The sequence below is a fragment of the Gadus macrocephalus genome, chromosome 4, assembly GCF_031168955.1.
Source record: "Gadus macrocephalus chromosome 4, ASM3116895v1".
Taxonomy (NCBI): Eukaryota; Metazoa; Chordata; class Actinopteri; order Gadiformes; family Gadidae; genus Gadus; species Gadus macrocephalus.
In genome coordinates, this window is record NC_082385.1 from 27,623,437 (window position 1) to 27,637,311 (window position 13,875).

General features: G+C 44.8%; 1 protein-coding gene and 1 long non-coding RNA gene across 2 annotated transcripts in view; both read left to right on the plus strand.

The window, feature by feature from the left end:
• The window catches only part of LOC132456606 (uncharacterized), a 102,042-nt gene that overhangs the window by 77,338 nt on the left and 10,829 nt on the right, over positions 1–13,875 (plus strand). The window contains exons 7-8 of the mRNA XM_060051019.1: positions 6,686–6,771; positions 6,876–7,706. Coding sequence (XP_059907002.1) covers positions 6,686–6,771; positions 6,876–7,706 — 917 coding nt within the window. The remainder of the gene's footprint in view (positions 1–6,685; positions 6,772–6,875; positions 7,707–13,875) is intronic.
• LOC132455334 (uncharacterized) lies at positions 6,408–7,177 on the plus strand. The gene is made up of 3 exons (XR_009525198.1): positions 6,408–6,602; positions 6,686–6,771; positions 6,876–7,177. It is a non-coding gene; the product is annotated as an uncharacterized LOC132455334 (long non-coding RNA).

Sequence of the window (13,875 nt, forward strand, 5' to 3'; positions counted from 1 at the left end):
GAGCTTTGAGTCTAGGGAGGAGGGTGCTGGAGGAGACGTCCCTCTCCAAAACTGTGAATCTTTGTCAGCAGTACACATTTTAAACCCTCTGTGTCAATGTTGCATACATTTAAAGAGTTTCTTTCACGTGTACAAATACAAAATGCCTCCCTTTATGCAAATAATGTATCAAAACAATTAATTTTTCCTTTTTTTCTCCCTCTGCAGAAGACTGCAGAAGACTGCGTCTGAGGTGGCACTCAGCGCAGTGCCACCTCAGAGATTCTGGGTGTGGTCGCCCCTGGCTCCTCCCACATGTCCAGTCACAGCGAGGAACTGCTGGTTAGCTGAATAAAGAATATGTTGGCATTTTTGCACTTGTAAATTGTTAATAGTGTTTTAGGCTACACTCAGATGTGAACTCATTCTTGCATGCGGGGGTCTTGAATCAAAAAAAATAAATACACAGGGAAGACATTGAAATTGCAGGTCGTTCCAAGTGCAGTGTAAAAATGCTTAATCTGTCGGTAGTGGGGATTGACTGCTATTCTGTGAAAATGAAAGAATGTGTTGTTTGCGTTTCCTTCTTTATGTGGAAAGCAGCAGACCCCAGACACCATTTCAATCAAGGTTGAAGAGGATATTGGTGGAGGCTTGCCCGCCGTAGGTTAGTAATACACATTGCATCTATGCAAGAAATCAACCGTGTTAAACTGAGAATGTACTCGATTTTGCCTTCTCAGCAGGAGCCTTTAACCCTTGACCATCCAAAGGGGCGACAAGGAAAATGCATAATCAACAAATAGAAGTTAGAAATAATGTCAAAATATAATTCTTACAATACACAAGTGTGTACAAAGTACATACTGTATACCTTTTGTGAAAATGATTAATTAAAAACATCACTTTCTCTCTTTCTCTGTATTCCTCTCTGAAGAAGACAATGACATCAGAGACTGCAGCACGCAGCGCGGCGCCACCTCAGAGAGTCTGCGTGTGGAAGCCCCTGGCTCCTCCCACATATCAAGTCACAGCGGGGAGTTGCGCATCCTGAGCGTTTACGGACAAGGGGAGGGCTCACTGGCGGTGGACGGCCATGACACCCTCTTTGCCGCGTCAGAACTGGAGGCCTTGAGCTTGCTGTCCGCTGACCACAGCGTGGCCAAGAGCCTGAACTGCAGCGTGAGGCTCGTCCGCCACGAGGAGCTGACTGGGCATCAGGGCGGCCGCAAGGGCCGGCCCGGTGTCTTGTGTGGAAAGGTTATTCCCAACAATGCCAATATGATCGTCCACATGAGGACTCACTCCGGCGAGAAGCCCTTCAGGTGTGACCAATGCATGAAGTGCTTCAGTCTGAAAGGCAACCTGAATAGACACATGATGAATCACTCCGGGGAGAAGCCCCTACAGGTGTGACCAATGCACGAAGGGCTTCAGTCTGAAAGACACCCTGAATAAACACATGAGAACTCACTCTGGGGAGAAGCCCTACAGGTGTGACCAATGCCCGATGCGCTTCAGTCAGACAAGCAACCTGAAGATCCACATGAGGACTCACACCGGGGAGAAGCCCTACAAGTGTGACCAATGCACGAAGGGCTTCATTGTGAAAGGCAACATGAAGATCCACATGAGGACTCACTCCGGCGAGAAGCCCTGCCTGTTAGTGCATTGGAACGCCAGCTACAGCGACCCAAGCAATTTGAGTGTGCACATGCTCAAGCACACGGGCAATGGGGTGCTTTCACACAGGGTAACGGGGCGCTTTGATTGAGACCTCTGTCCGGTATTTGTCAAAATTACTGCTTTTAGTTTTTCCTTTTTATCAGGATTAAACACTTTCCAGCTTTTTGATTCGCTTTGTTTTCATTTTAATAATTTATGTCTGTGTGATAAAGAACTTATTACTCTGACTCTTCTAACAGTAAAATATTAGGAAACGTTCACATCGTTGGTAAATACAAAAAACATGTGAGGGGAGTATACCACGAACCTCGCTGATCATACCCAGCTTTTCTTGGGGAAAACCTGGTTCGACAGAGACGCAACTCGCAGTGAGAATTAAATGGTTCCACGACACTCACTTTAGATTCAATTAGTCAAACCAGGTTTTCTGCTTTAGGTTCAATGCGCGTGCACATAAAAGGTGTGTTTATCGCGTCATTCGACTCCCCCTTGTGCAAAGTGAATCGAGCGTGCGTGGTGTATTATTATGAATTCCTACGAGGAATTCAAAGTCCAAATCACAGCCAAGGGGAACACGGTTGCCCATAATATGGCTAGGGTAGCATGCTGGCAAAAAATAGCCGTCCGTGTTAATTCGTAAGTGAAAAGATTCTGCATATTGTCTAAAAAATATCATGTATCATCATGCCTTTTACCCCCATAGATGTGGTGCCAGCACGCTCCTACGAACATGGGGCCAAGTCAAAAATAAATATTAAAATAATATTCAATGTGGTAAGTTGTAAGAATCCATTTGAATAATTTCAGGTGAATCTAGCCTATGATTTGCAATGGCCTAGGCTCCAACCTTTAGTCACATGTTGATTACCTGTAGCAAAGAAAGCCAAATTTAATGACTGGTAGGAGGACCGCTCCACCGCCCTTCACCACTTCGGAGGAGCTGGCTCTCGCCTATAACGAAGGTCGGCCGATGATGGTAGGAGTGGAAGGGGGGGCGCGTCCTCTGACCCCACTGCCTCGACTTCCAAGGCCTTTGTAATGAGTATGTATTCATGTATTGGCAATGGACATCAATAATTGTCTTGCTAATCAAATTGTTGCGAAATGATTGAGTGTAAATTAATTTTCATTTTTAGTTGAAGGTACAAACATTAGTTTGGAGGAGCTGCCGACAATCAATCTCCAATCAGAGGTATATAACTATCAAAGCAAAGTGTCACGTATTCTTCTAAATGTTTAATTTCTGGACAGAATGTCCTATAATAGGTTTCCCTGATTCTTGCAGGAGACTGTCGCCCTGTGACTCCAGGGCGACCGTGGAGGTGATTTTTCTGAACAATTCTCACAGCTATAGTATGAATAAAAAATGCCTAGGCCTAATTGTGTCACTGACATAGCGGTTATGTGTATGCGGCTGATGGTGGATGCTGCTGAAGGTGAATGCTGCTGATGGTGGATGCTGATGATGGTGGATGCTGATGGCTGCTGCTGCAGGTCGCTGCTGCTTGAGGCGATGGCTGCTTGAGCTGGCTGGTGCCGGATAACACTGCTGCTGCAGGTCGCTGCTGCTTGAGGCGATGGCTGCTTGAGCTGGCTGGTGGTGGCGAAGGATGGTGGTGTCGCCTTCTGCTGCTAGTGGTGGCGGCTTGTGCTGGCGACGGCTGTTGGTGGTGGTGGCGGCGGCGACTGCTGCGATTGTTGTCCTTCCTTTCGACCTGATGCACTTTACTATCCTTAACCTCAGCCCGATGTTTATGGAGTATTTTCTTTTTTTAAATTAATAACTTATATTCCTCCCTGTTCCTTCACTTTGTTCTTGTTTTACAAGTTAGACATACACGCACACCTGTTTACAGATTTGTTGTTCTTGTTCCACACATGACTAAAATTGTTTTATTAATTGATACCCCCTGGCTCTACTTTGCTGTTCTTGTTCACTTACTGTATGTTTGCTTCGTTGTTCTTAGTCCTTGTTCCCACTTGTTTTTGGTTCCACAAACCTCAGCCTGATATATCTGGCATCTCAAACACTGGGTCCAGCTTTACCATCGCCTACTCCTTTGCAGCGTGCAGATGTTAGGCAGTGGAATCTGCATTTGCTGCAGGGTTTTATAACCAGTGGTCCATTTTACTTGTATTGCTTTTTTAATTGTCTGCTTTCCTCACCGTATTCCTCTCTTGTCAACACTTATATATACATTATTCATTCCTGTTCCTTCACTTTGTTGATTTTCAAGTTGGAGACACACACACACACACACATACTACATACATACATACATACATTCTTGTTGTCTGACCCATTGTTTAATAAAAAAATATTTTCATTTGTTATTCTTTAATATATGTGATACTTTGTGTTCGGCTTAGTCTTAGCATGGTTGTGTGGTCAGCTCACTGCCTCATCAGAAGAAGTTCCCTGGAAACTAAATGCTAAATTGACTGTTGCTACTCTGCTTTATCAATCGCTCTCTGACCACGGTTACGTGAATCGGAATTACCAGCAAAATCAAGAAAATGTAATGGTCCAGTTGCGCTAAAATGAACATCTTGAATCGTCTTTGATTTCAGAACAGATGTAGTAAGGTTGAGCCACTAAAGTCAGTAGCCTAGTGCTACCCATGCTTACACGAACGTGAAGCTTTACCTCAAACTTAAAAACGTATCTAGCTTGCAGTTGTCACCCTACCACTCCAAATGTAAAACTGACGTTTACAAATAGGCAACAATGGTCAGATAAGTACTTGTGTTTTTTAATTTATATTTACCGTTCAATATTGCAATCGCTGCTGGCATTCCCATTGAAGAACACGGCAGCGCGGCCTGTTTTTGAACTATAGGCTTACATGAATCACGTGACCACCCTGCCGGCGAGATCAGAGAGTGTCGCAACCATAGATATATATAGAACACTAGATATGATAGAGATGTTCTATATATATCTATGGTCGCAACTCTTCTCTCTCATGGCTCTGGCACAAGCCCCCAGGAACACTGCATACTTCCGCAATCCACCAGTGCTCAGCGGCCAAGCCTGGTATTGCAGCTGTTTAAGCGGGCTGTGGACGGGTCCCTCAAATCATGGGACCCAGAAGTAGATATCTCCGTTCACTCCAATACAAGTGGGGAACAGGAATGTGTCTCCGCAAAAAATGTCTGGATATCAATCAAAGGCTCATAATTACCTTCATGCCATATCCTAAAAAAAAATAAGTTTTTTCTTTTCAAAACGCCACCTCAAGCGTTTTATTAGCTGTTATCTCGCTGGGGAAGAGGGGTGTGCAGCTGAAATGAGTCGTAGTGAAACAAATGGCATCCGCGAGTGCCTAGTTCAGTGCTCCGTCAACGTGTCCGATTTTTGGACTGGTTCATCTGCTGCTCAATAACTCTCACGGTCCTCTGCTTGCGATCATTGTGATTCATCATGTATTGATCCATTTATTCAAAAGATCCAAAGACAAAGAAGCGGTGCATTACGGTATCAGTTCTATATTTCTGCATCCGGTACGTCACGGACTAGCCCACGTGTCTTGGCCGCATAACGCGGAAGCCAATCGCTCCTGTATGTTACCCTGCGCCACTGAGCAGTTTGTATAGGAATGAATGGGCGGCCATTTTCCAGTCCGTGGTCCATCCTTTATTCGCTCGGTGCAAGAAGCTACTTCCGTTCTACTTCCGCTCCCTCGATTGTGATGCTCAGTACTTCCGGCACGATGGCGATGTTTTTCACCAGATGTCTACAAGACCTGCCCAAACTGACCATATCAGACGTCCACAGACTTGTCCAAAAAGGATGCGTTGCCCCCCGGAGTAAACGGGAAAAGGGGTACAAGATGTACCTCTCGAGTTATATTGACAATTTTGAAGGTAAGTTCCAAACTGACATCAGAATACGTTCACATTGTGCCATCGCTAGGTAGCTAGCTTGGTTCAGAAAACTAGAGACAAATCGCGCAGTTACTAGTTACTTTTCGAGCATCAGGTTGTTTGATCGACTGTACTGTGTTGAAAAGAAGTCCAGTGTGTTTTGATTCACATTACATGAATGACGTTGAATTCCCACAGTGTCAAATAAAGACCCGGCTGCGGGGAGGGTGACCGTCAGGGCCGTCTGCTATAGGTCCATGCGCAAACATGAGAAGCCTCACGACGTCAGAGTAGGGTGGAATACATGTGTTTAATCAGTTCAAGTTCAAGATTCTGGGGTGTTTTTGTGGCTATAGTTGGCGATGTGGATGTAGAACAACAATAATTCATCTCGAATCTGTTTATTTTACTTAAACCTGAACTATACTTGGACATGGACACCCCAGAAACCGGTTGTTATTGCTCCTGTTCTTTGGAGCATACGTTTAAGTATGCCTTTTCATGGTGGGAACATTTGTCAGTGTGAGGTAAGAGCTGATTTTGTACCCTCAGTCTAGGCTATCGTAAATCCTCAAGTAAAGACAGAGATTCAATTAGAAAACAGGCTGTGCAGCCTAAATAAATAAAACCCTCTGGCCACAATTGAGGATTTACGGTATACTAACCTGTTCAATTCTGTACTGCTCCTGTTCTTTGGAGTACAAGTTTAAGTAGGCCTTTACATGATGGGTACATTAGTCAGTGAGAGGTAAGAGCTGACTTTGTATCCTCAATCTAGGCCATACTAACCAGTTCAATGCTCTATTAATACTAAACTGTATTATTTAAATAATAATAATTATAATAATAAAATCATGTTTTATCCATAGATCACTTTTGAGGACAGCACTCAGCCACAGATTCAAATAGCTGCGGCTGAGTGTTCTTGTGTGGCTGGAACTGCTCTCTGCAATCACAGTGTTGCACTGCTGTACCAGAGCACGAAATACTCGGCATTGCAACTGAAAGCAGTTCCGCCAGTCCTCAGCTGCACTGAAACTGAGCAGCAGTGGCATAAGCCCCGAAAACTGGTTAGTACTTAAGAACTAAGCAGATTGTTAATGTTATATGGATTTTTGAAATTTGATTGAAACTTTACCCGCTTTCTTGATAGGGTGTGAAACCTGGCAGAGTGAGTAATATGGTATTTGTCTCAACCAAACCAAAGTCGAGACAGTACACAGCTGCTGATGGTGTGAGGTAATATTCATTGTTAAGTACAAATATATTCTGCAGTCATTGTCAGATTGTTTTGTTATAAGAGTTATTGTTTTTTTTTAATTATGATGTAACTGTTTCAAAAGGAGCAAGCGCTACAAAGCAGTGCGGGGGGACTTGCCAGACCCAGATGTCCTGAAGGTCGACGAGGCATACCAGGACTTCATGGCAGACCTTGCACCATTAATCACCACGCTCTCCATAAGTCCTGGTGTCCCCCTCGTCAATTCCACTTTTGGGAGCGTTCAAGATGGAAGCCCTATTTCTTATCAGCACCCTGTGCCAGTGAGTAGGGTCATCATCCACCACCCAGACGCACCCTCTCCACCCCCACTGCCGTTACATGGTCACAGGCTGGACCCAAGCACATGTTCCTTTGTGTGCACTCACCAACAACAATGTAATGCAATGGCGCTTACTATCAATTTCGACATGGCAAGATCCATTGAGAGGGCCACAAGGGAACAGAGTGGTAGCGCAGAATGGCACAGCCTGAGGAAGATGAGGCTCACCTCCTCAAGGTTCCGGGAGGTGTGCCATGTCAGAGGTCACAGCTCTGCTGAGAACCTTGCCGAACGTATCCGCAAAGGTGGGGTTCAGACAGCTCTGATGAAGAGGGGGCTTGCACTGGAGCCAGTAGCTATTCAGGAGTATGCCCACATTAAAAACATCAGCTACTGGCCATCAGGATTTGTCATCCATCCAGATGCTCCCTGGCTCGGTTCTTCTCCAGATGGGGTCGTTTTTGATCCCACGGAGGCACCACCATTTGGGCTGGTGGAGGTGAAGTGTCCTAACGTGAAGAGCTACGTGGACTGCGGGTACCTGCGCATGCAGAATGGCGCCCTCCGTCTGAAGCCAAGCCACAGCTACTACTGGCAGGTGCAAGGCCAGCTGCTTATCACAGGGATGCAGTGGTGTGATTTTGTGGTTTTTGCAGAGGATGATGTTCTTGTGCAAAGAATTTATAAAGATGCTGAGGTTGCCAGGGTCATAAGGGAGAGGGGGGATTATTTCTTTTTCTATCATTTTTTAATCTGATCTTTTTTAAATGAATGTTTCATTCAAAGACCATACCTTTCGAACTGATTGAAATGAGTGTAAAACTATGTGGATTGTTGATATAGGATCATTGAAAAAGTGTTGTTCAATCTTTCCTTATTAAATTCTACATATTCTAGTGTCATCTATGATGCATCTGGTTTTCATTTCAAGTCCTTTAAAACCCAAAGCTAATGTACATACAGTGGCAAACACAGTGACAGCAAATGCAAAACACAAAATTGGCCTGTCTCAGTTTAAAGCTCACCCACCGCGACAAGGTGCAGACCATTCGGGTGAGAACACGGGACAATACAAACAGACGTAACGCAGCACAAAATAAAACATTTACTTTATTTACTAGTTGCCCATGCCTTCACTAAAGGCCCATTCTGGTAGTTGACCAGGAAGCAGGCCACACTGAACAGTTCATCGATGTTCCCACATATAGATAGTGGTATGGCCTTGTCAAACAGTTTGTTCCCTTTTACTCTCCTGATACACCTCTCCACATGCACTCTCAGACGTGCAATCGCCTGTGTCTGTCTAACATCCTCACGACTCATTTGTTGTTTGTTCCTGAGAAATGCAGGCCGGTAAACCTTACAAGGAACAAGGTCGTCCACACGAAACCCTTTGTCCACCATGATTGCCATACCTGGCTTCAACAGCTTCATAATCCCAGACAATTTGAAAATCTCCCGGTCACTCATAGAGCCTGCATACAGTCCAGACACAAAGGTGACAGCACCGTGGGGTGCCATGCCAACCATGGCCTTGAATGTGGCATGAGATTTGTAGGTTGAGAAAACCTCACTCTGAAGGAGCAGAGAGGATGGTGTCTGACAAAATATTTCTGTACAATCAAGGACTACCTGTGTATCTGCAAAAGCTGCAAACTCAGGTGGCAGGTGAGCTCTCACTACCTCTGGAGGAACCCAAAGGCGCTTGCTTCCCAGCAGGCAGTACAGGAAGTGGGTCCATGTAGTGATGATACGACCTGCTGTTGTGCGGTGGATGTTGAACCTCTCTGCAAGGTCCCTCAGAGGAAAACCCACTGACAGGTACATCAGGAACAGCAGAAACTCGTCAATGGGTCTCAGTTTCTGTTGAGACATATCAACAAAAACATAAAACATAAAACTAAAAACATATCAACAAAAACATACCAACAATAAACCTACCGTTGTCCTGATGCTGGCAGAGGCTGTCTTGGCGCTGGTTGTGCGAATCATTTTGTGGGTCACAGCAGGTTCAATTAGTCTCCAAAATGCCATGAAACTTCTGTAGGAGGCAAACCTGGTGTAAAAGCGCACGTCCTCATCTGATGCAGACAGACGCTCTATTCCAAAACGCTGACGAAGATTGAGATCCTCCACCTGCTGTTGAAGCTCCCTGATCTGACGACGTAGAGCTTCGTTTTCGTCTGACAAATTACTTGCCCTCGCTCCTGTTTGGGGGACGACACAGTAATCATGATCTGGAGCCATTCCAGTCTCCATCTCCGAGTCCGAGTCTGGCTCTGGGGGGGGACTCTCGGCCCGCGGACGCCGTTCCCACACACTCGGTCTGGGCGCAGGTAGCTGGTATCCGTTCCAAGAAAATAAAACTTCTTCACCCTCCTTCGTCCACCGACAGTCACATCAATATCAGTCTGCTTAAAATGTCGACTACAGACCCGGGTGCGCTTGGTCGGCATGAAGTCATCCCTACGGATTTTCTGCTTCCACTCAGCCCGTACCGCAGCGTCAACGGGGAATGAATGGAAGCTAACTGTTTTGTTGTACTTCGATGAACAGGTACACAACGGCACACAGCAATGACGTACAGTGTTTCCCACCTGTTGAAAGCTAAGTCGCTTCCCTTGGATTTTAAAAAGGCTCATTGTGAAACTGAAAAAACTAACTAATTCGCTCTCTGGCTGTTTTCGTGGTCGCTGTCAAATCTGGATGTTTAGACCGGAAGTGCTCAGCATCCTATACAGATCATTTCCGCCAACGGTCGCCATATTGTGCACAGAGCGAATTATGTCCATGGTGGGCACGCATGCGTTCTATATTTCTGCATCCGGTACGTCACGAACTAGAACTAGAACAAGGCAGCGCCAAACATTTCACTGACGACTGCTTCCTCAACTTGGTCGAATACAGAGCTGGACTTGCTCAACGTCTGAAAATCAAGTCTGGATCAGTACCAACTCTCCTCGGCTCAGCTACAAACCTCGAAAAAGTAAGTTAACTAACGCCATATCATTGTGTTGCTTTACTGTATATGGTTAGTGGTTACCTTGTTAGCATTATAATGCTGCTTTAGCATTAGCGCTACAGCTAACAGCCAAGTTACTGTCGCTAATGTTACGGTAGATAGTATCAGTTATGTGTGTAAATACCATGGACCTATTATAGAGAGAGGACAGTGGACTAATACATGGCCGCCCATTCATTCCTACACACACTGTAAGTCGAGTGTGCATCTCAGCAAGCATGGGGCATCACACGAGAATGGGCACAATTCAACAAAGGGGCTACAGGCACTGATCTCTACTGCTTGGATACCAAGGGAATGCAATGTTTAACAATGTCTGCTCATGCTACAACAAACGAATACAACTGTATTCTATCGGCCACTGGACTGCAGTAGTTCTAACGTTTTACTGATGAGGAGATTGACCTGTTAAACTCATCCTAAATACATATGGTGCGTTCCAGGTAACCCGTGTTTTCGCACCCTTCTACCCTCTTGTACTCCCAGATATAACTGGTTATTAACGGGCAAAAAAGTGTACCTGAAACGCACTATTGTAGGCATGTTTTCCCCTTCACACCTGATTCAAATCAAAGGGTTATTATTAGCCGATTTCGGCAGAGCTTGATGTCATGGTATTGGGTTGTTGAGATGAACTATAAAATATGTAAACAAATCAAGGATGTGATATCATTTCATAGAACTCATTTTAAGTATTAGGCTAATGTAATTCACTAAACATGCTTCTCTTGTATCTTCTTACAACTTGCACCTGGAATACATACAAGGTAAAAAAATTGAGTACTGATTTTTCTTTGTTCTCTCTACGCAGGCCAGCTCATCAAGTGCTTACATTCAGCAGCTTCTCTCAAGGGATGTTGCCTGCCAGACAGAAAACCTGGAAACGCATATTCGTAGGCACAAAGCTATCCTTAAAGTCTATGTAGCGCCATTTTAAAAGTGAAGGTGTGTACATTACTCATTGAGTATTTTTTTTCTTTGATTTGGTAGATTCTAGGCAGCATAGATTCTAGGCTGATGCTAGATTCTAACTGCGCTAAAAAGCCTGGTCCTCTTTGGAAAGCATCATGACCAGCGCCCTGCTAAAACACGAGTCAAACTTGGGAGTTGCATTTCAAAGATGGAATTAGTCAAGAGCCCAGAAGGGTTTCAAGACAGATGCCACATGAGCTGGTTTATCATTCTCAAACATCAATGAATTCATAATGCATGAATGTTAGCTGAGGAATTGGTGGTTAATCGCTTTTTAGCCCACATTCAGATGTGAACTCATTCTTGCATGCGAGGGTCTTGAATCAAAAAAAAAAAATACGCAGGCAAGACATTGAAATTGCAGGGCGTGCCAAGCCGCGACCGAACCAGCTTGGCAGTGTAAAAACGCCTAATGTGTCGTTAGTGGGGATTGACAACTATTCTGTGAAAATGACAGAATATGTCTTGTGTTTGTTTCCTTCTTTATGTGGAAAGCAGCAGACCCCAGACACCATTTCAATCAAGGTTGAAGAGGATACAGGTGGAGGCATGCCTGCTGTAGGTTAGTAATACACATTGCATACATGCAAGCAAACAACCTGGATCAACTGAGAATGTACTGGATTCTAACTGCGCTGAAAAGCCTGGTCCTCTTTTGAAAAGCATCATGACCAGCGCCCTGTTAAACACGAGTCAAACTTGGGAGTTGTATTTCAAAGATGGAATCAGTCAAGGGCCCAGAAGGGTTTCAAGACGGATGCCACATGAGCTGGTTTATTATTCTCAAAGATCAATGAATTCACAATTTATGAATGTTAACTGATTAGCTTACAGGGAAGGACACGTTGTCACTTGTGCTGTGTTCCAATAACCATACTTCCATGAGTACCCTTAAACGTAGTACACTATCAACACTCACTAAGTGCGCTAATTTGCAGATGTCAGTGTTGTTCCAAATCGAATACTCCGTGGTGCACTAACTGGAAATTACGATCACGACTGCGGCCACGGCTCCTCCCCCGCAATAAACATCCCGCTTTGAATGGTGAATTCTTTACGCCTAGCAACTATGAAAATCTATAAAAACTACAAAATGACTCCATTAATGCAGGCTATGTGGAAAATGCGCAGACTTTGGCTTAGCCTGGATCCGCCCTCTTCAGCTACGTAGCTAAGAGTGCTGCCGTTGTTGAGTACGAAATGTGTAAATCGATCCACACTTTGAGCTTTGAGTCTAGGGGGGAGGGTGCTGGAGGAGACATCCCTCTCCAAAACTCTGAATCTTTGTCTGCAGTACACATTTTAAACCCTCTGTCTCAATGTTGCATAAACATTAGGGCTCTAACAATAAACCAACACCCGATTCGGTTTGTATCAAGATTTTTGACCCACGGTTCGATACATCCAACAATTTTTTTTTATCTAAAAAGCATTTTATTTAAACAACACTAATATAACAATAAACTTAATGTAACATTTAATAAAAAAAAATTTGGAATGCTGATCAGATTTGAACAGAAAGAATACTATTAGTGTATCGCTAAATTAATAAATAAATAACCAAAGATTGCAGTTGGAGGATGCTTGCAGGTAGGCAAAAACCCTCAACTAGTTTTATGGTTTCGACAAAGATCCTATCATGGATTCTTATTAGGCTATGTAGCTGAATTAATTACATAATCAGGCCGTATAGAATGCAACATGTTTAATAGGCTAACTTTCAAATAGAGGAAAAAACATGAACGTCTGATTCGCAATAACAAGGCGTGTGTGTGTGTGTGTGTGTGTGTGTGTGTGTGTGTCTGCGTGAATGGCAGTCTGCGTATGTGTGTGTGAGTGACGTCAGCGAGCAAGGAGAGCGAGCGGTAGCGTGTGTGTGTGTGTGTGTGTGTGTGTGTGTGTGTGTGTGTGTGTGTGTGTGTGTGTGTGTGTGTGTGTGTGTGTCTAGTGAAGAAACAAACGTGTCCGGTAGAATAAAGTACCCATCCTGTCAATAATCGGTGGCCGCTTCATTCCGAACTATAAGCAGACCAACTGCCGTTCAAAGCACACAAAACACTAGAGACAGGATCACACAGGCTATTTTTTTGCATTTGTCCCACTCTGGATAAATGTCGTTGATATTGCATATGAGGACTTCGCAGGCTGTGGAGAAATGCAATCCTCCGTAGCCACGGAGAGCTGTCATCACAGAGAGGGCATCTCGTCGCAGACTTACGGCATCGATAAGAGGGGGCGGTGTCGGCAGACTATTATTTAGACAGGTTATTAGCAAATTTCCATTTGACAATTTGACCGGAGAGTTAGAAAGGGCGTATCGCGCTTCTGCCTTCTCACACCGCGTTAAAGGTTTGTGGCTTTGAGTGTTGTGATTCCGGTTTCGATATGCATATCGTTACAGCCCTAATAAACATACATTTAAATAGTTTATTTCATGTGTACAAATACACACTTCCTCCTTTTATGCAAACAGTGTATCAAAACAATGACTTTTTTATTTTTTTCCTCCCTCTGCAGAAGACTGCGAAGCCTTTGGAGACCGTAGCACGCAGCATGGCTCCACCTCAGAGAGTCTGGGTGTGGACGCCCCTGGCTCCTCCCACATGTCCAGTCACAGCGGGGAGCTGAAGATCCTGAGCGTCTACGGTAAAGGGGAGGGCCCACTGGCGACGGACGGCCGTGACACCCTCTTCACCGCGTCAGAAGTGGAGGCCCTGAACGTGCTGTCTGCGGACCACAGCGTGGCCAAGAGCCTGGAGCGCGGCGAGCGGGTGGTCTGCCACGAGGAGCTGAGTGTGCAGGTTGGAA